Raw genomic sequence first — 20519 nt, 5'->3', positions numbered from 1 at the left:
GCGCTGCTGTGGGGAGCATGAGGAAGGGGCCATTATGCAGGGGCAGCCCCAGAGGCCAAGGCGATCCGGGAGGTTTCTGGGGCGTTGTGAGGCTTGGAGTGCGAAGCCCCTGTTGTAATAATTAAATAAAAGGCCCCACTGAGTTTGATTCCTGAAGCGGCACTCTGGGGGCTCCTGGGCCCTTGGGGAGGTGTGGGGGAGAGGACCTTTTTGTATGAAATGAAGGCCCCCCAGAGTCCGCTTCCTGCCATGGTACTCTGGGGGGCTTGTGCAGGCGGGTTGGGGGCTCGAAGCCCCGCTTTCTGAAAAGTAAAGTCTCCAGATCCCGCTGCCCAAGTGCGGGACTCTGGGTTTTTGTGACCGTTTGGGGATCGAAGCCCCTGGTGTAATAAATAAAAGGCCGGTTTCCCAAGTGTGGGGCTCTGGGGGCTCCTGCGGCCTTGATGCTTTGTGCGGGCTTAGGGTGGGGGGCTCTTGGCACCAGTAATTGTTAAATTAAAATCCCCAGAGCCCGTGGGTCCAGACGGGGATCTAGGGTGCAGCGTGGTGGGGGTGTGCTTGAAGCCCCGTTTTTAAAAAGTATAATCTCCATAGTCCGCTGTCCATATGCGGGACTCTGGGGTTTTTCCGGCCGTGTGGGGCTCCAAGCCCCTTTAATTGCAAATAAAAATAAAGCCCCCAGAGCACGCTTGTGGAAGGCGTTGCTCCGGGGCGTGTGTGCGTAGGGCTGGCTCTGGGCAGCACTGGGAGGCACTGGGGCTCGAGGCATCGTTTTTCAAACTGAAGCACCCGGAGCCCGCTTACCGCTGGCGCTGCTCTGGGGGTTGAGGGCTGCATTTTCATGGATCCCCCCCGGGATCTTCATGGTGGCAGCCGTGGTGCATGGAGCTCCCTCGTCGTGGCTGCTGAGGTAGGTTCCGCCCCTTGAGTGATGTCACTGGGACTCCCCTGACATCACGGAAGGGGCGAGCCTACCGCACCAGCCACGCCAAGGAAGCTCCAGGCTGGGGGCTCCTGTGTGGTTGCTGCGGTGCTTGCAGCCCCAAGGGGGGCTGTCAATAAATACATTTTTAAAACAAGGTGGAAGGGAAGACAGTGCAGTTTTAGAATGTGACGTAAGCGGCGCGTGTCCTGCAAAAGACAGAGATCAGAGACCAAAATGTGGAACACGCGCACAATATGAAATCAGCGAAACCGAAAGCCGCCCGGGCTTAGAGTGAGAGGGCGGGGCTGCCCGCGCATGCGCGCTCCGAGCCCCGGCGCCAAAGCGGAGTGCGGCATCTCAAGTCCCGGGTCCCAGGAGGGGGCCCGGGTGAAGACCATCGCTGCGGAGGGACCTCGAGACTGACGAGAGAGACAGGGACACGGAACACGCTGAAAGAGCCCGGTGAATGGGGGGATGTGTGTGCGTCTGTGTGTGTGTGTGTGTGCGTGCGTCTGTCTGTCTGTGTGTGTGTGTGTTGTGTGTGTGCGTGTGTCTTTCTGTGTGTGTGTTGTGTGTGCCTGCGTGTGTGCCTGCCTGCGTGTGCATGTGTTGTGAACAGCCTGCCGGAATCGGAGCGCGTGTTCACGCGCGCGACCTGACCCGATTCCGGCAGGCTGCGTGCACGTGCCAGTCTCTTGTCTCCTCGGGGTAGTCCTTGAAAGCTGAAAGGACTGAAACGATTGCAATAGACTCGCTTTGCGACAGCAGGGGCTTTGCCCCTGCAATCGCAGGCGCGAGACCTATAAACATATTGAGGCCAGATCTGTTGGCTTTGCCAATGCTTGATTTAGTTTGTGCAGTGTTATATAGTGCAAACTTGGCCCAAGGGCAATAGAGAAGTTTACATGAGCACCAAATGACATTAAACTATGTCAGAATCATGTTCAGAGGCACAGGGTGATTAAGTGATTTGCCCAGAATCACAGGATATAGATCCGACAACAGGACTCGAACCTGGTTCCCAATTCTAAATGTGGAAGCTTTGAGCATTAGGCCCTATCTCCTTCCCATTCATCTTAATTCATCACCAGTGACAAAAGGTCAGATTGTAGCCACCTGAGCAGCCAAAGAAGGCCTTCGCCCTGTAATTTGAAAGCAGAACTGCTTTTTTATTGAAAGGTTAGCACAGCAGCTGCTGCCAGGGCCAGTGGCGACTCCTCCTCTAAGCCTGAGAAGCATCGCCCCACTGCTGCAAAGCAGTGAAAGAAAAAACAAATACAATGATTATAACTCAAGGTTATTATTATTGTATTTGTTTCTGCTGCACAGCTTTGCGGGGCGCGCGGGCTGCTCTGCTCTCAGAGCAGGAGGAATAGTTTGCCCACTCTAAGTGTACATGACTGTTTTGCCAGCCCTCTCTGGCCAGTCAAACAGTCATGCACACTTCGCATATTATCCGTGCAGGCTGCATTACAGCCTGTGTTGAGAACATGCAATTCCCCAGCTGAATGCCGAACCACAGGGCTCAGACCAATCACAATGCTACATTGCAGCATTGTAATTGGCTTAGGGGAGGGCGCCTGGCATCTTCCTGTTCTGGCCCCGGAGAGGCGAGACTGAGAGGATGCGGGAGAGAGCAGGAGAGCGTCGAGAAGGTACGTTTTTTCCTTTTTTACATCACCCGCTGCCCACCCCGCACACTCGGGATCTGTGCCGGCCGCTACTAGTTAGGGCACCTTCAATGCGGGGAATCCAGCAGCGGTGCTTTCATAAGGGCGGAGGAGAGTCGCCCACCCTGCTGCCAGCGCAGCAAACATGAAAAATAAAACAATAATAATATTATTTGATTACCGTTTTATTTTTAGGTGCAGCTGGCCAGCCTCAGTCAAGCATTGGTGCAGGGCCATCACAGCTGACTGCCAACAGGGATGGAGGAATGGTGCACACGAAAAGTTTAAAGTGCGCATGTCACTTTGGCCGACTGTCTTAGATAGGCCAGTCTGACATGTGCACTATAAACATATCCAACCAGAGCTGTCTTAGACAGCTGCATGGAGAGCAGGCACAGGTCTTCTGTGCCTGTAGGATAGCTGAGCCAGCCCACTCCAAACAGACCTGGAGCTTCTCTGATGCTGGTTAACAGCATGAGAGCAGCATCTGGATTGGTTAGGGGAGTTGGCTCAAAGAGCCCTTGCTGCCTTTTTGCGACGGACTGCGTGACTAGAGAGGAATAGGTAAGTACTTTTATTTTTTATTTTATGAAGTGTTTTATTTATTTTTACACACTGCCAGGCAGTGTGAGAAACTGGCATTGCCTTCAGCTTCAACTCCAGAGCTCTTTATTGTGGCATGTTAGAAACACTGTTTATAACGGACCATGATTAGAAGCTTTGGGGTTGCACCTAAGGGCAGTCCTGCAGTGCCTGCCTGATCCCCCCATCACTTTCTAAAGCAGTCAGCCTCCATTGGGGGTATTAAACAAACCCTTCCCACCTCATCATGGGACAGCCTTGGATCACAAGTGTTAGTGTCAACAGCATGACGCTGAACCTTAGTTCTCCTGCAGAGCATGAAATAGATGTGTGGATCAATCAAAATTATGATTAAACTTGGGGGTCGCCTTGGAGACACAATTACCACATACCCAGGTGTGCTGTGAAGTAGTTAAATGACAAGTTACAAAAGAAAAGTAATTTAAATCAAGCAACTTTTTATACAAAGTAAGTGCAAAATTCCTTTAATTTTCCTGCAAGTTCGACTCTGTGTTAGGCAAAAGCTTGTTTTACTGCCAATCAGTTTGCATTGACAATGTTACACATGACAGGTTGATTTGATTACCCAAAAGCTAAATAGAATGTATAAAATGGGAGATGATATTATTGTATAGTCTGTCAGGTTTCTTTGTACTTTACTAGCCATGTATGGCTATCCAGCCCTCTTTAATGACACCGGTTTTATTAGTGTCATTAAAAAAATTATAGCACAGTATATAGTTCTATAATTGTATGTGGTACAGTAAAGAAATAAGTCAAAATGAGAGTGAAGATGCATTCTAAACACAATGCATGATAACAACTAGACATCATATAGAGTAGCTGTAAGGCAGTGATTACTTCTGTGAATTAGTTTGTTTGCATTCATGTATTTGCCATTTTTATATTTCGAAAGAAACAATAAACAGCTGGTACATAAAGACTGAGCTTTTGGGGTGACATAAGCTGGAGAAAGCAAGAGGAAAGAGGTTAATGTCTGGGGGTGAATACATAAACACCATAAGCACCTTGCTGACCTGTCATCAGTGCCAGTGAGCTGGTCACTGTGGTAAAGCAGGCTCATGGACTCAAACTTCCACAACGAACTGATGGACCCGGGTGCCTTCTGGCAAAAAGGGCCAAAATAGATTCTCATAGGATGTTGGATGGGTCACAGAGGTGCTTATCTGCTGAGCAGAGTAATTAATTGTAATTTGTAGATTTATATAGCACGGCTTATATCACCTTTGAGGGTATCCAGGAGCTGTCCATGGACACAGGGAGATTTAAGTGTATTGCCCAGAATCATAGGATGCTGGGCCAACTCTGTGATCCAAGAGTGAGCTGGGCAGAAAGTTTACGCTGAAGTTGCAATCAAGAAGGGGCAGACCAAAAGAAAATCAATGCGGAACATCTGGCAGAGAAGTGATAGGTTAGAGGCAGTCGTGCTGAACGTTTAGTTTCACTTTTAACATCATCGTATTCTTTTTAGTTTTTTTTCTTTTAACCACATCTCTTTCTTTTGTGCATTTTAGCTGTGTCCATCAACAATCGGGCCATTCTCATCCAGTTCTGCAAGGACCACAACATTGGTCTTGTGGTGGTTGGGCCCGAGGAACCGCTTGCTGCTGGTAAGGTTAATATTATTTGTTCTCTTTTGCTCTTGTAAACGCTGTAAAGTTGGATATTTAAAACTTAGAACAGTCACATATATTTTAAGGTGCGCTAGATTACATGCTGTGGTAAGTAAAAAAAAGTCTGCTGTAGTCCAGCTGTGAGTCATGGATAGGTTACTTCAGTTTAGCTTCTGTAAACCGTTATTACCACATCACTGCATTATTAATCCCCTGTGGGTGGCACACATCTCTGTGGGTCTGGTTGGTGCTAATCTGTACTGAGTTGGGCACACTTACTCATCTGTGTGTGATGGTTAATATTACTGGAACATGGCATGTCATACACCAGGTCAAGTGCTTCCATTCTGCTTTGGGTCCACAGAAAACCTCCATCATATATCTCCTAAAGGTATACAGAGCCTCACTCGGTGTTCTAGTTCTCACCTCATTGGCTCTAGTGGCTGACACCCGCGAGTGATGTAACACCTCTCTCCATCTCAAAAGGGGCAGATGCACCTCAACCATCAGTGGATGGTGGAAACTTTCCCCAGAAATTTCCTAAAGGTACCCTAGGTAGCTGTGCCACACACATCCTCTTGCAAGTAGGTGTGGGGCATTGAGATGGTTCCCATTAATGCCCGTCTGAGCTCCAAAGAGATGTCCGGCTATACCAATGTCTCTAAGTACGAAGTGCAAACTCTTATGACTATGGGCTTAAGCCAATATCTGCAGGTAAGAATCACCTTAGAAATAAGTCTCTCTCTGGGCACCAGAAACTATCTATTTTGGTTTGTCGGCCTTAGTGGCAACTCGCTGCACATTACCCACTTACTGTTTGCCAAGGAATGGGGTTTTGGGCCTGGCAACTCCCCCACCTCTTCTTCGCCTCTGTGTCTGATGAGTACTATCTCCAAGAAACAGAGAACCTAAGGTAGTCTGCCCAGCTGTTTCTTGATGAGGTGGGTGCCTGGTCGTACAGCTCTTGGGTACCCTCAGGTCCAGTCTTTTCCATCAAGACCTATCAGGGTTGCTCTTCGCAGGGATGATAGTGGTTGCCTGGCTACTGATGCCAGGCAGGGCTGGCAGTGGCCCCGCATGCCATGTTGGTAATCGCTACTCCACTCCTATTGGAGATCTGCTCTCCTCTTTGATTTAGCTACAAACAACTTCAAAGTTACCAGAAAGTTACACTCACACATTCTCATGAACACATGGTCAGACAATAAGACAAAAGCAATGCCCCCAGTCATACAGACCCATGTTACATTATCAGCTCTTGCATCATCATTTTTCCTACAGGAAATACTTTGTTTGCTTCCTCTGATGCCTCCAATCATGTGAATTGCCTGATGATCAGCAAGACAAGGCACATGCCCACTCACACATTTCTGTAGGCATGGTGGACCCACACTTACACTCAGGGTAAACGGTAGGTCTTGTAGTTCTCGCCAAACACAGTAAAACAATTGCATGAGCCATCACTTTTTCAAGAGGTTGAGAGTTGTATGAGTACAGTTAGCTGTTATATGTAGCACCAACTCGTGAAATGTTTCTACTGAAAAAGGGGCTCGAGATTTTGGATATGAATTTATTAAAAAGTTCTCCAAAAAAATGCTTTCAGTTTACGAATACATTTCGGAAGGTTCTACTACTTTTTACAAAAAGAAGACTGTTCATAAAAAAAGGTTATATTATAGTTTCAAAATGTGGGGCAGTCCTTTTAAAGAGAGCTACCTGGAGAACTATAATTCTTGTTTCATATACAATATGTCTCTTTTCTGCTGCTATGCTGCATACATTTCTTTATATACAAGTGCACTTGAAGTCTGAGTCATAAACACCAAGGAAGTAAACCTTTTTGCCAATCAGAGAATGGGGATCTGTACTTGTAAACAAACTTCCATTGCCATGTAGGATCTTGGTATCCGTAATATATGGCGCCTTTACTTACAGCGTTACCCACCTTGCTCTATTTTTCATGCATAGGTATAGTCGATGACCTGACCTCAGCCGGGGTGAGATGTTTTGGCCCTACAGCAAAGGCAGCCCAGTTGGAAGCTAATAAAAGGTTTTCTAAGGAATTTATGGACCGGCATGGTATTCCAACTGCTCGATGGAAGGCGTTCACTAACCCCCATGAGGCTTGTAGCTTCATTACATGGTAAGTTCAATCACTTCAGCTACTGTTGAAGACATATTGATTTTATTGGGGGACCCTTGGAGACAGTTTCCGTAGCTAGTCTCTGGTTCTGTTCTCTCCCTTCGTCTCTTACGCTCATTAAGAGTGGCCCATAATTTCCAATGAGGCTGCTAACGGTAATTACCAGCCCTTTCAGGAATTAAGGGTGGTGCAGAATTACCAGGTACAAAGTTCTCCAGTCAAAACCACAATTGGAGCATAGAGGGAAGAACAGACAGGGTCGCCCTCCACTCAAAAGTTATAGAACACCCAACAAGACCCTGTCCAAGGACGTCAACAGAAGTCAGTGGGGGGAAGAACAGTCATTTCATACTGATAACTACTGCAGAACCACACAAGAATTGTGGGGGTACTTTCACTGCACTGCGCCCAGATTCATAAAAAAACGGAATTTCCTTGGCAGAAACACTGAACACCCAATCGTATGACCCACCTAGGTCTATCACCAAGATCCACCCTCAAGGTGTAGGATCAAATTCTCCTCAGAAAAATGTGTGAAAACCAAATGACACCTCACAGAAACACCACCCTCGGGGTAACTGGTATGTAATTTCCAGACAAGCCCCGGTCTCATCATCGGTAGTCACTTGATTCTCAAAGAAAAGGGAAATAGTGTCCAAACACAAACAACACAAATATGTGACAAAATGTGAAAAGCAGAGACAGTCTGCTAGTGACAAACATACAACATAAAAAAGTGCATAAAACACAGCAACTAGTTCCCTTAACCGACTTTATTCATAGGGAAAAAGTTTAGATGCTGTACCAATAAAAAGGCTGGTAGCTAGTCATGCATACCATTACCTAGTGCCAGTGCCGACATGTTTCACTGCCATATACTTTAAGGCAGTTTCATCAGGGCTGCACTGTATGCTGCCACTCCACTTTGGACACTTGTTCTTTGTTTACCAGAGACCACCAGGTTGATCATACCGGTCGCCTAAGGGATGGACGAGATGTATGGAGCTCCAAACGTGAGATCCTACCTTCACTTTAGCCAATAGCTTTCGTAGTCGCTCAGTCGGAGCGCTTTGCCTCGATGAGGTAAAGCGCTCCGACTGAGCGACTACGAAAGCTATTGGCTAAAGTGAGCGACTACGAAAGCTATTGGCTAAAGTGAAGGTAGGATCTCACGTTTGGAGCTCCATACATCTCGTCCATCCCTTAGGCGACCGGTATGATCAACCTGGTGATCATACCAGGCCAGACATGTTCCAAGTAAACGGATAGGATTTTTTGAGTTTGCATGCCAAAATCAGAACAGCACTTATTTCAACGTTATTACTGTTTGTATAGTGGTGTATCAGAGACCAGTTTATGGTCTTCTGTAAAAACCAGATCCCAGTGTCACCGATAACCCCAACACTGGTCACATATTTAGCCTACTTGTAAAAAATGCCAATTTACTAAAAGCACTTGTGTATTGTAGTGTATCATTTCTATAGTGCTTTTCACTCCTGGCAGAGTTGCGAAGCACTCTGATTTCCATTGAGATCCTAGTTGTCCTCTTTGATTTGTAGGTTTGAACAGGTTGTTGGTCCCTGAATAAGCTTGATGGGGAGTGTTGATAAGGAATACTCAAAAGTAGCAGTTGATTTACCTCCTGATGAAGGGTACATCACTTTCACTGTTCCTTATTTTAGGCACACTGTAAGTCACTAATGCCTATCTTTCCTCAAAGATTAGCACCCAGTCACATTCTCATGGACAGTCACAACACTTTAAGGTCAACTTAGGTGCACAAATTGCCATCCCAAGACTCATACAGCAGATCCCTATTCAAATAATCAGGACATAGAGTCATGTATACTCAAAAAATGAATTTTGAAAATCCACATGTAAGGACAATTTTCCACAGTCATTTGTTAAGAGTTGTTTGTAGGATTATGGGTATTTTGTGCTATGAGAGTATTCACAAACTCACTGTAAAGTTGAAGGTCCCTGGTACTGTTGAGTTGAAGGTCTTATCTAGAGTAGCTCTATGCCTCCTCACTCCTCATTTCAACATTTTTGACCCAGTATGTTTTCCTGCACAGGAGACTCATACAGTGAGCCTCTGGCAGGGGCTCGTCAAGTAATGTGTATTGGACCACGCTGGAGCTGGAGATGGTGATCTCAGCTCTGGAACTGAAATGCACTCCTTTTAGATAACTTTGATTAGGCAAAATACTGGCACTTACAGTGCAAGAGAGCCAATGGTTGAAGGGTGTCTGACCCATTGCCACATGCTGTATGCTGTGGCATGCAGAAGCTGAATGTGACTTGTACTTAAAGAGACCAATAGAAGAAGAGGAATGACTAAACACCCCTTTATGTATGTGTATACATTTGTATCTTATTATGAGGTTTTGGGAATAGACGAGGTTGTTGAGAAACACTCAACTAATTGTGTTTCTGGGGCAGCACCTAGAACCTGAGAATCCTCGTGGTTGAGGACTGTCCCATCATACATTTCTTTTAGAAAAGAAATGAAAGAATTATTAACTAATCATTTAAATAATCCCTTAAATGTACACTGTAGAGTGAAGTTATTATTGTCATGGTATACATCTCACTTATTTGGGAAGCTCAACCAAATCGGTGTTTTAGTGAAAATGTACATGTTCCTGATTCAAGAACAAAATGAACTCCTACCAGAAAGTGCAATTGTATGTACAAAGATTGTAAAGCCTGGCTTGACCTTGTAAAGGATCACTGACACAATATTGAAATCAACAATATTATGTAACAAAAATATTGTGCCATAAAATATAGTTTACAAAAATATTGTGTCCCTTTATAATGGAAAGTACAAAAATATTGAGAAAAATGTATTGTTTCACACCAATATCGTTAAAAAACATACAAAAATATTGTTTCTTAATATAAATATATTGTTTAAAGTGGGAAAGCTTAAATATTTCAATATATACCATTAATATAATGCTAATTAAATAAATCTCACTAAAATGCAATAATCTGTATAAATATAGACTTATATAAACACACATACATATAATGTGGGTGTCTGTATGTATATATATATATATATATATATATATATATATATATATATATATATATATATATATATATATATATATATATATATATATATATATAGATATATATATATATATATATGATATCAATAGATGTGGCTATTTGTAAGGCTAACTCTATCCCTAGAAAGGAGGCTCTGCTACATAAAAAAATCTTTGGTAGCAGACCCCAAGATGACCAAACAACCTGTGAGGCTTATACTGACTTATAATCAACAGCACCAAGCGCTCCGTACGATCCTCAATAGAAATTGGAACTTGGTGCGGAATGATCCGGTCATTGGTAACTCTATGTCAGTTAAACCAGAGATTTCCTTCAGAAAAGCATGCTCTATGAGCGATGCACTGGTTAAATCCAGCCCAGAGGTGGTCACCAACACAACGTGGTTGCCGGCTAGTAAGGGATTTAGGAAATGCTCTTTCTGCAAAGCATGCAAACACGGGGTGAGCAGGCCAGAGTACACCATACCCTTTACAGATACCCCCCACACCATCCACAAGCAGCTAACGTGTGTTGTATAGTTATTTCTATATTCTCTTTCTTCCCCTGCTCCCTGTGTGGAATGTTCTATATGTCATAGAATATTGAATATGTGTTCAGATTCAGTTGGTGACTGAAGGCTGAGCTGCCAGGAGGACAGCTCCTGGTGGGGCATAATTACAGAGAAACTTACTGGCCTACTCTCTATCCTGGCTTAAACATCACATCTTTGTAACTCTGTATTACAATAAATACCTTCATGAAACTTACCACCTCTGGACCTTCCACCATTTGTAACATTGGCGACGTTTCTGGATTAAAAACCTGCGTGAATCCTATTTCAAAGAATTTACTTCTACAGCAATTTTACATTTTAAAAGACTGAAACTGATTCAAAGAACCCAAGCTTATACTTACTCAGCAAAATTTCGTTGGCAGCCCCAGCCCCACCAGAGACAAAGATACCGTCAGCCTCAACTCGGGCATGCCAATTTGCTACAGAAGCTTGGTGAGTTCATTTACATATTCTAAATTGACTGTATTTCCTATTAAATTATAAACAGCTACACAAGATTTTCAAGCTTGCCGATTTAAAATTACCACTCTGCTTCACCTAATTATGAAGCCTACTGATTTGAAAGCCTACAGCGTTTAATTAATAATCCTACTGACAGACTGAAAGTCTGAAGCATATCGATTTTGGAGCCTGCTGTGTCATTCCTACACTCCTATGTCGAGTGAAAACTGCACTTAATTTATTTGCCTACTGATATCGAAGCCTGCAGTGTTTTATTTTACATTTTTGTCACTTCGAACCTCCTGCCATGAATAAACAATTAACTGCTTCACCTTCATTCAATTTCGTTTTCCTGAGCTTTAACGACAGTGCCATTGACTTTTACCCTCAACGATCGGCATCAGCGTTTACTTTCAGGAAATTAACATATTTCATGATGTTACTGCCTGTCTGCCTCAGAGTAAAACATTATTTATATTTGCCTTTACGCTATTCTGGATATGCTAAAATTTTATTTATTATTCATCCAACTGTCGACTTTCAAAATTTGAAAAATAAAGTTCCGCTCGCGCTGCCTCACCTGTGTCTTGGCTCGAACCTGCTTCGTGACGTATTCTTATGCAGCCTACTGTGGACGTTTTCGTGTACGTGTACGTTTGCACCGCAAGCCATCCGGCACTCCGTCAAAATTGCGCAGCCCCATTTTGACATTGATGAAGTCTACGTTCACGTCACTTCACATTTCGTTTTCATATCCTCATGGGAACCCTCCACAGACAGTTACAAATCTTGCTGATACACGTTTCCTTCGATACCATAACTGTGAAGCATTTGTTACTGCTGCAAGAAGCCAACATTTTTATTTTCACCTTCTTCTCACGATGTTATTTGAACTTAACAGGCAAGAAACTCTCTTAGTAAACTCTACCGTTTCTTCATTCATTTCACCACAAACAAATAAGATCTACGGAGACTACTTCATTTATTTTAGTTTGTTGTTTTAGATTGATAATTACATTCTAACTATCGCGTTTTCTACACTTCTTGAAGCAAGTATATTTGAGTATTATACTGAAGCAAGTAAATTTGAGTATTATACCCAGTGGATTAATGTTGATGATGTATATGTATGCCTTTTACAATTTTAATGCAATTTGACTTTAGATTGCAGCAAGTATAATTATTAACATTGTTTAATATCTGAGTACAATTTCATTTATAATACAGCGCTGATTATTTTCTTTTAAGGTTATTCACAGAATTACTTATGTGTTTTAGGGATAAATGATACCAGTTCTTATTTTGTGCTAGCTAAAAAATATTATAACATATTCTTAGTGTAAAATTGTATTTGATATAGCACAATGCAGTTATGATTGATAGTGTTTATTTAAATATCTTCTTTCTTTATACGCATGTTTCCTTATTACTGGCAAATACATAAAACTACTTTTCTTCGTCGTACTCCTGTTCAGTGTACATATTCTCTTACATATTCTCTTCTCTTTTCTCATTTTGAAATGGAGTTTTCTCCTGAATTCTCCTGCTAGGAGTACCTCTCTTAAAAAATTTCTTCTTGGTGTTTATGTTCGTTGATTACTCTCCACCCTGGTCCGGCCAACTGGTGTGTGTTGAAGTGTCTGAGAACTCTTCACTAACTTTCCTATTTTTCTACTTCTTCTCTATTTCTAGTAACTATTTTACTTATTCTTTTACCATTAAAGGGAGAAGATGTGTGTTCTCTCATTTTCAAGCTTATTAGTTCTTCTATTCTCTCATTTTCAAGCTTATTAGTTCTTCTATTCCATTTTCTTCCTAATTTTCATTCTATTATGTTTACATTTCTGCTTTCATCAATATACTGTTTATTATGTTTAGCTTGTTTCATTCATTCTTTGCGCTTGTTTTATTCATCCTTTTATTCTTCTTTTGTCTTTGATTCAGGTGTAAAGAAGGGGGATATGTTGTATAGTTATTTCTATATTCTCTTTCTTCCCCTGCTCCCTGTGTGGAATGTTCTATATGTCATAGAATATTGAATATGTGTTCAGATTCAGTTGGTGACTGAAGGCTGAGCTGCCAGGAGGACAGCTCCTGGTGGGGCATAATTACAGAGAAACTTACTGGCCTACTCTCTATCCTGGCTTAAACATCACATCTTTGTAACTATGTATTACAATAAATACCTTCATGAAACTTACCACCTCTGGACCTTCCACCATTTGTAACAACGTGCAAAACTGAGTACGCGGTGTATGTGCTGGAGTGTCCTTGTGGCCTGCAATATGTCGGTAGCACCAAGTTGCAGGTCCACAAACGGATACTCCAGCACATTCGGGCCATCAATACAAGTGACACCGCCTACCCAGTTGCACGTCATTTCAAGGACTTTCATGAGAACAAAAGTCACTTGCTGCAATACTTTGTTATAGATGCAGTTTCTCCCCTTAGAAGGGGAGGAAATCGTGAAGCTATTTTACGTTCTCTAGAAACAAGGTATATCGTGGAAGTAGATTGTAAGTCCCCTTTGGGCCTCAATGCCAGCGAAGATTTCTACACCTATCTCTAGTTTTAATCACCCACTTATGTACAGTAGCAACATTGGGTACTGAACAGAAAAACTCTTTTTGATATACTTCATAATTATTAGGATACATTGATTAGGCATGGTTGATGGTGCTCCACTTAAGTTTTCGCACGGTTCAATGTGTTTTTAATCATCTGCTCGCATCATTTTTTAATCCTTTTTAGACCCGGCGCTCTTTCACCTATTTTTTTTTTCCACTTTGCACATTAAATATATATTTTGCGATCAATGATTGCACTAAACTGCCTCATGGACATGCATGTCTCCAACTCCGAATATTGGGGGTTGTGGACATTTAATTACCGACTTGGGTTTTATGATGTATGCATGCTGTGGCTATATACATTTTTTGCACAGTTGCATTTTTTTGCACATAGTAGTAATGTATTTTACATTGAATTTATTAATTAACTACTGTTATACGTTATTTATTGTTTTTTAATGATTGCTTTTCTTGCTTTCTTTTTTACAAACCATGACGTATTTATTTATGGGCATCTCATACTTATATGATGTTTTACATTTGCATCTCTAATGTTATGAGTATGTCCTCTGTGTCCATGTTTCAGGCCATGTGGCAACCAATCATGTCGCAGCTCTGTTCGCACTTTGCACTTTAAATTTTACCTGCTCCTTCATTGGCGTTGTGTGACCAAGGCCTCCGGGAAGGCCGAAACGTTATGCTGGCAGGCTGCTTATTTTCACAATAAAATAATTCTCACCTGCTCTTTCTGGGTCAGCTCTCGTTTCTTCTCCGGTGGTTTCCTCGAGTGTGGAGGTTCTCCGGAGATCAGGATTCGAGTCTTTCTTGTATATATATATATATACCAACCCTTCAGGGCAGCCTCTGTTCAATGGGCACGGAGCAGCTCATCCATATTCACATCAAAAAGCACCATCAGAGGCCCATTTCTGGCAACAGAGGCATTAATTCAACACGTCCTCGCACACAGATTTCTCCCAAAATGCCTTACGTTTCAGCCTCATCCGGCCTTGCTCACAGGCGGGAAAAAGATCATCGAACTGCTCATTCCGCACCTGTGCGCTTTTACATCATTTGCCTCACGTGACCAGAATACAAAAATCCAAGTACCACGGTGCATCGCAATGTTTAAATGAATATGCTTATTGGAAGTCCAAGTCTATTCATAGTTGAAAACGTAAATACCTGATCAGCGGTGCCTCTTTTGATGAAAAAATGTCTTGTATGTCAGGTGAGTGGGTGTTACTTGCGCATTGCCAAAGTTCAAATACAAATTCATGCAATTCAGCCAACACGATCGGGAATGGTATTCTGCAATTCCGAATCCCTTCCAACACGCTGTCCTGGGCCACCAACCCTTCAGGGCAGCCTCTGTTCAATGGGCACGGAGCAGCCCATCCATATTCACAACAATATATATATATATATATACAAAGGCTTCTTGAAAGCCGAAACGCATCTCTCCTGACCTCTGGGATTGAGGGCGACCTGGCAGAATAAAATAATGCTGAATCTTAAAACACCTCGAGTCCGTGCCATTCTTCCATGGAGTTCCTGTGGGAGCTGGATTTTTTTGTTTATATATATATATATATATATATATATATATATATATATATATATATATATATATATATATATATATATATATATATATATGTATATATATATATATATATATATATATATATATATATATTTATAAAACAGTTATTACAAGTATATATTTTCCATTTTATTAAATGTTTTGTTCACTGACTCCCTGGCACTTCTGGGAGTGGAGAACCCAGATGGACTCCCCCACTGCCCCTTCAGGGCCAAAAATTACAAATAGTAATGTAATCTCACATGTCATGAGTGATGTAATATGCGAGGACAAAAGCAGTGCATGCCAGGAATGCAGGTTAAAATTAGCTCAGTAAACTATAATTGGTGAATTTCAGTGTTTTCTTTTGTTGTTTTTATAATGTTAGTTTTGTGCTATTTCAACAAGTAACTATAACGTCACATAACCCTAGTTTTTTTCAGTGAATACACTGAATACACACACGGCACACACACACACACACACACACACACACACACACATACACACACACACATATATATATATATATATATATATATATATATATATATATATATATATATATATATATATCCAAGAAAGAAGTGACTCAAAAAAAATATCCAATATATATATACACATATATAACATAATAATACATATATATATATATATTGCATATTCGTTATCCTCAAGACGACGCGCCCGTAGTCCAGAGCCATCACACCAAAGGAAAAACGGAAGACCCAGATGCAGTGAGTTACTTTATTTCTTAGCACGCCACGGCAGCATAACGTTTCAGCCTACACAGAGGCCTTGGTCACATGGCGCACAGACAGAGTTGCGTGAAATTTAAAGTGCAAATGCATTCAAAAACAACAATTTGATTGGTTAACTGTTTTCAACCTAGGGGAGTGTCCTTAAAGCCATACACAGCGTAATGCATTTTCTGTTGGACTACAAATTTATCTTTTTTATCAGCTATTGCATTGATAAATGTTTTAAATACAATGTATATATATCCGACACACCAAAAAATTATTATTATTTACAGAATAAAAATATACTATCACAATAGAAAAATATATATATATATCTGTCCAAAGTATTTCATATATTTACAACTATTTACATAGTGTGCAACTAATGATTACTTTTAAAAAATAAGTTAATGTGTACAATTCATTGTCTCCATTGTTCGGATACATGTGCAAAATACGCTGTTTACTGTATTAACGGCTTGTGCTAAACCTGACAAACTAGGAACCCATTGGTAAACCTAAGAAATGCCATTTCAACATCAATGGTTAGCACAAAGCAAAACCCCTATTACGTTGTGAAATTAGAATGCATTACTAAACAAGTGATTAAAAACAAATATTTTTATATATATACACACATAACATGTTGCCGTAATAAACTTTGGATTCCAAATTGTGGACTGCAAGTCTTTTCTGTAGTCTGTGATATTTCCTGAATTGCAATTCTGCTGACATTTCGATGGGTCCTGCACTCTTAAACTTGCACCGATCCCACCTGGTGGACGTGGCCGGGATTCTGCTGGAGAATCTCCTTTTTGACAAATATATACATATATATCTGAACAGCGCAGGGACGCTTTGCTCTTGATATCTATATATATATAGATATATATCCAAACGAGTTTTCCCACACCTCTCTGATGCACCCCAGCCGGTAGCGCTCCAAAGGACGGGAAACGGACACCAAATGTTGTGGTAGAAGCAGGTCTTTATTAGCTTACAGCTTATGTCAGGTCAGACGCGTTTCGAATAACAAGGTATTCTTTTTCAATTGACTAAACAGAGTCCGGTTTCTGTTTTTATACTCTGTTTTTTTTGTATTTGTAATGCTTTCACCCCCAGCATGTGATTAATGAACATGGAGGAAATACTATACAGGCATGAATGCTGTGCTGTTATGGATTGTAGCACATTGTATTATCTGGCACACGTATTTTGCAACATATCTCCGATATATGGCACATTTGTTGTTTTGCATGCACATATCACAAGGCAATATAGTTTGTAGCTTGAATGCTGTTGATAATTGCCCTTAACAAGCCTCTAAGTAGATAAGCTCAGTATGAACTGCTATATATATATATACATGCATCGTTGTGCACGTATGTATGTATATATATATATATACCTAAATTCATAAATATATATATATAAATAAATATGAGTAGATATATGGGCACATTGGTATGTACATACAAAAATATGTATATATTTAAATAAATAAATATATGTATAAAACGAATAAATATCGTAAAAATTGTTGTAAAAAATTGATAAAATTACTTAATATACATGTGTTGTAGTGCAAATTAAGATACCAGTCTGGCGGAATGAATTCCTGAACTGATTGATGGCCTAACTGGATAGATATCAATGTAGATAACAATCCTAGTTGTATGTGCAAATGGTAACAATGTGCAAAATTATGCCGTGTGCAAGTGTAATGCACTAGCAGCTGTCTATAATATTTCTTAGAAAAGTGCAATAAGTGAGTGCAAAGAAAGTTGTCTGTGCAAAATGGGGCTCAGATAGGTTTTGAAGAGGTATGTTAAAAAATACAAACAAAAATTATTATTGAATGTATTGAGAAAAGTTAAAAACAGATATTTTACAGTTATAGGGAAAACATATACATATTCAAGAATTGTTAATAGTGACAATATGGATGGTATGAGAGTACTAGGAAACATTTAATATAGTGCCAAAGCTATTATGTTACAGTAAATTGTGTAGGTCCTCCGTGTTGTTTAGTCCATTGGGATGTTTGCTGTCTAGCTCAAGGATGTATTTGGACTCTAAGGCCCAGATGTAGGTAAAATAGATTTACCGATTTTTTGTTACCGAATTTTACCGATTCGGTAATTAAAAATCGGTAAACCTAAGGGGTGGATATGTAGGTATTCCAGATGTGCTGGAATACCGATTCTGAAGAATTCGGTATTTACCGATTTGGTAAATACCGAATCGGTAATGCCCATTCATTCCAATGGGCTTTGAAGCCCATAGGAATGAATGGGCATTACCGATTCGGTATTTACCGAATCGGTAAATACCGATTTGCACAAGGGTGCAGGGGGTGTCACTTTGACACCCTCTGGCACCCCCAAAACAGGCTTGGGTGCCATGTGGCAGGCATACATGCCCTAAGGGCAGGTCAGCCTGTCACATGGCATAGGTGTGCATGCACACATGTGCATGCACACCGGAATCGGTATTTTACCATCAAATTGGATTTGATGGTAAAATACCGATTCTGTAAGGCCTCTGGGACTCTGAGGAGTCCCACCCACATCTCGGTGCCTCAGAATCGGTAAATTTACCGATTTTTTATTTTCCCGAATCGGTAAAATTACCGAATCGGTAATTTTACCGAATCGTTAAAATAATGCCCCCTACATACCTGTCACCCATATACCGGTCGGTAACGGACAAAAATACCGATTTTCGGCCGTTACCGACCGACCTACATCTGGCCCAAATTGCCTTACATTTTTCTCACGGTTGCCACCCCGGAGTGGTTCAGGGACAGCAGCAATTACAAAGTATTTCAAATGTTTGAGATCATTTTTGTGGACAGCCTTAAAATGCCTAGCTACCGGGTATGCCGTGTCGTTGTTGACAATGGCCCGTAAATGCTGAAGTATCCTGACATGCACCTGTAGATTGGTGCTTCCCACATATCTGAGGCCACAGGTGCATGTCAGGACATACACGGCATACTCGGTTTTGCAATCAAAACACCCCTCGATTCTTGACTCATGGTGGCTGAATTGAGTGTTATATTTGGTGGTTGTAACACCAAATTTACAAGCCCTGCAGTATGAGCATTTGTAAAAACCCTCCCTTTGTTTTAGCCAAGTAGATTTATTGCTTTTGACGGTTTCAGGGTTGCTGCGGACTATTTGTGTTCTCATTGAGGTGCCTCTACGGTATGTTATGTTGGGGCTAGTAGGCACCTCAGTTGCCATGACTGCATCCGTCAAAACAATCGGCCAATTTTGATTAATAATAGACCGTATTTGGCGATGTTGGCTATTGAAAGTTAGGATTAATCTGGGGACATTGTTTGTCTCCCTACCCCCCTCAGGTTCATTTTCATCATTGCTGTTGGTTCTTGGAGAGCCTAACAATGATTCCCTAGGTCTAGCTTTGGCTTTGTCAAGTGCTTTGTTGAGAGTGCATGTAGTGTATCCTCATCTACGGAATCTTTAAATTGCCTCCCTCATCCAGGTTTCTTGTTGTTCAGTACTGCTGCATATGCGTTTAATTCTGAGGAGCTCTCCGTAGGGGATACTCTCTATTAGGCGTTTAGGGTGGGCACTAGTAGCATGTAATGTGGAGTTACCTGCTGTCACTTTCCTTTGTAGGGTAGTTTTGATCATGTCATTCTCCACATATACTTTTACATCTAGGAATTCAACTTCTCTAGCACTGATGTGTGAGGTAAACTTGAGGTTAACCTGATTGGCATTAAGGTTAGTAATGAAATCTTTGGCGCTATCGTCACTGCCCTGCCATAAGATATATATATATATATATACACACACACACACACACACACACACACACACACACACGCATATACATATATGAGAAAGCTCCAAAGTTGTTCATTGGCAAGGCTGCACTCTCCATCAACTAATTTTCAACATTTCTACGGGTAAGGTTACACAAAATATCTCAATGCGGTTTCAGTTCTCGTATCGGAATTTATCTGCCTGATGCGTTTCTGGGCTCCTGCCCTCATCAGAGGCACGACTCGAGATTGAATAAATGTGGGCGTGTCCCAAATGCACCAATCAGCTGCCCACAGATGGGCCACTCAGATGAGTGCTGCGCAATGCCTTATGGTCTTTGTGGTCCGTGTCCCTGGATGGGTCTCGAAATGTATGTGCGCCATAGATACCGGTAGTTGCTTGTCCACTTGGAGGGTTCAAAGGATTCTGAACCCTGTGGGCCCAAATCTTATGGTGTGGTGCTGGCCTTCGCGGCCGGACTGCCGCGTTAAACAAGAAAGCTCCAAAGTTGGCCGTTAGCAAGGCTGCACTCTCCATCAGGTCATTTTCAAAATTTCTTCGGGTAAGGTTACATAAAACATCTCGATGCGGTTTCAGTTCTCGTATCGGAAGTTATCTTCCTGACGCGTTTCTGGGCTACTGCCCTCATCAGAGGCATGACTCGAGATTGGTGCATTTGGAACACACCCACATTTATTCAATCAGCCGCCCACAGATGGGCCACTCAGATGAGTGCTGCGCAATGCCTTATGTTCTTTGTGATCCGTGTCCCGTAATTTCCCCCTGTATGGA

At 41.8% G+C, this 20519-nt stretch overlaps 1 protein-coding gene across 1 annotated transcript in view; it reads left to right on the top strand.

The window, feature by feature from the left end:
* Positions 1 to 20519, top strand: part of LOC144773723 (trifunctional purine biosynthetic protein adenosine-3-like) — a 219052-nt gene that overhangs the window by 11647 nt on the left and 186886 nt on the right. The window contains 2 exon segments of the mRNA XM_078658864.1: positions 4713 to 4808; positions 6780 to 6954. Of these exon segments, the coding sequence (XP_078514990.1) occupies positions 4713 to 4808; positions 6780 to 6954 (271 nt within the window).

Source organism: Lissotriton helveticus, chromosome 8, assembly GCF_964261635.1.
Source record: "Lissotriton helveticus chromosome 8, aLisHel1.1, whole genome shotgun sequence".
In the NCBI taxonomy this organism is placed as follows: Eukaryota; Metazoa; Chordata; class Amphibia; order Caudata; family Salamandridae; genus Lissotriton; species Lissotriton helveticus.
Note: the sequence above shows the minus strand (reverse complement) of the source record. Positions and strands in the feature narration are given on the sequence as shown.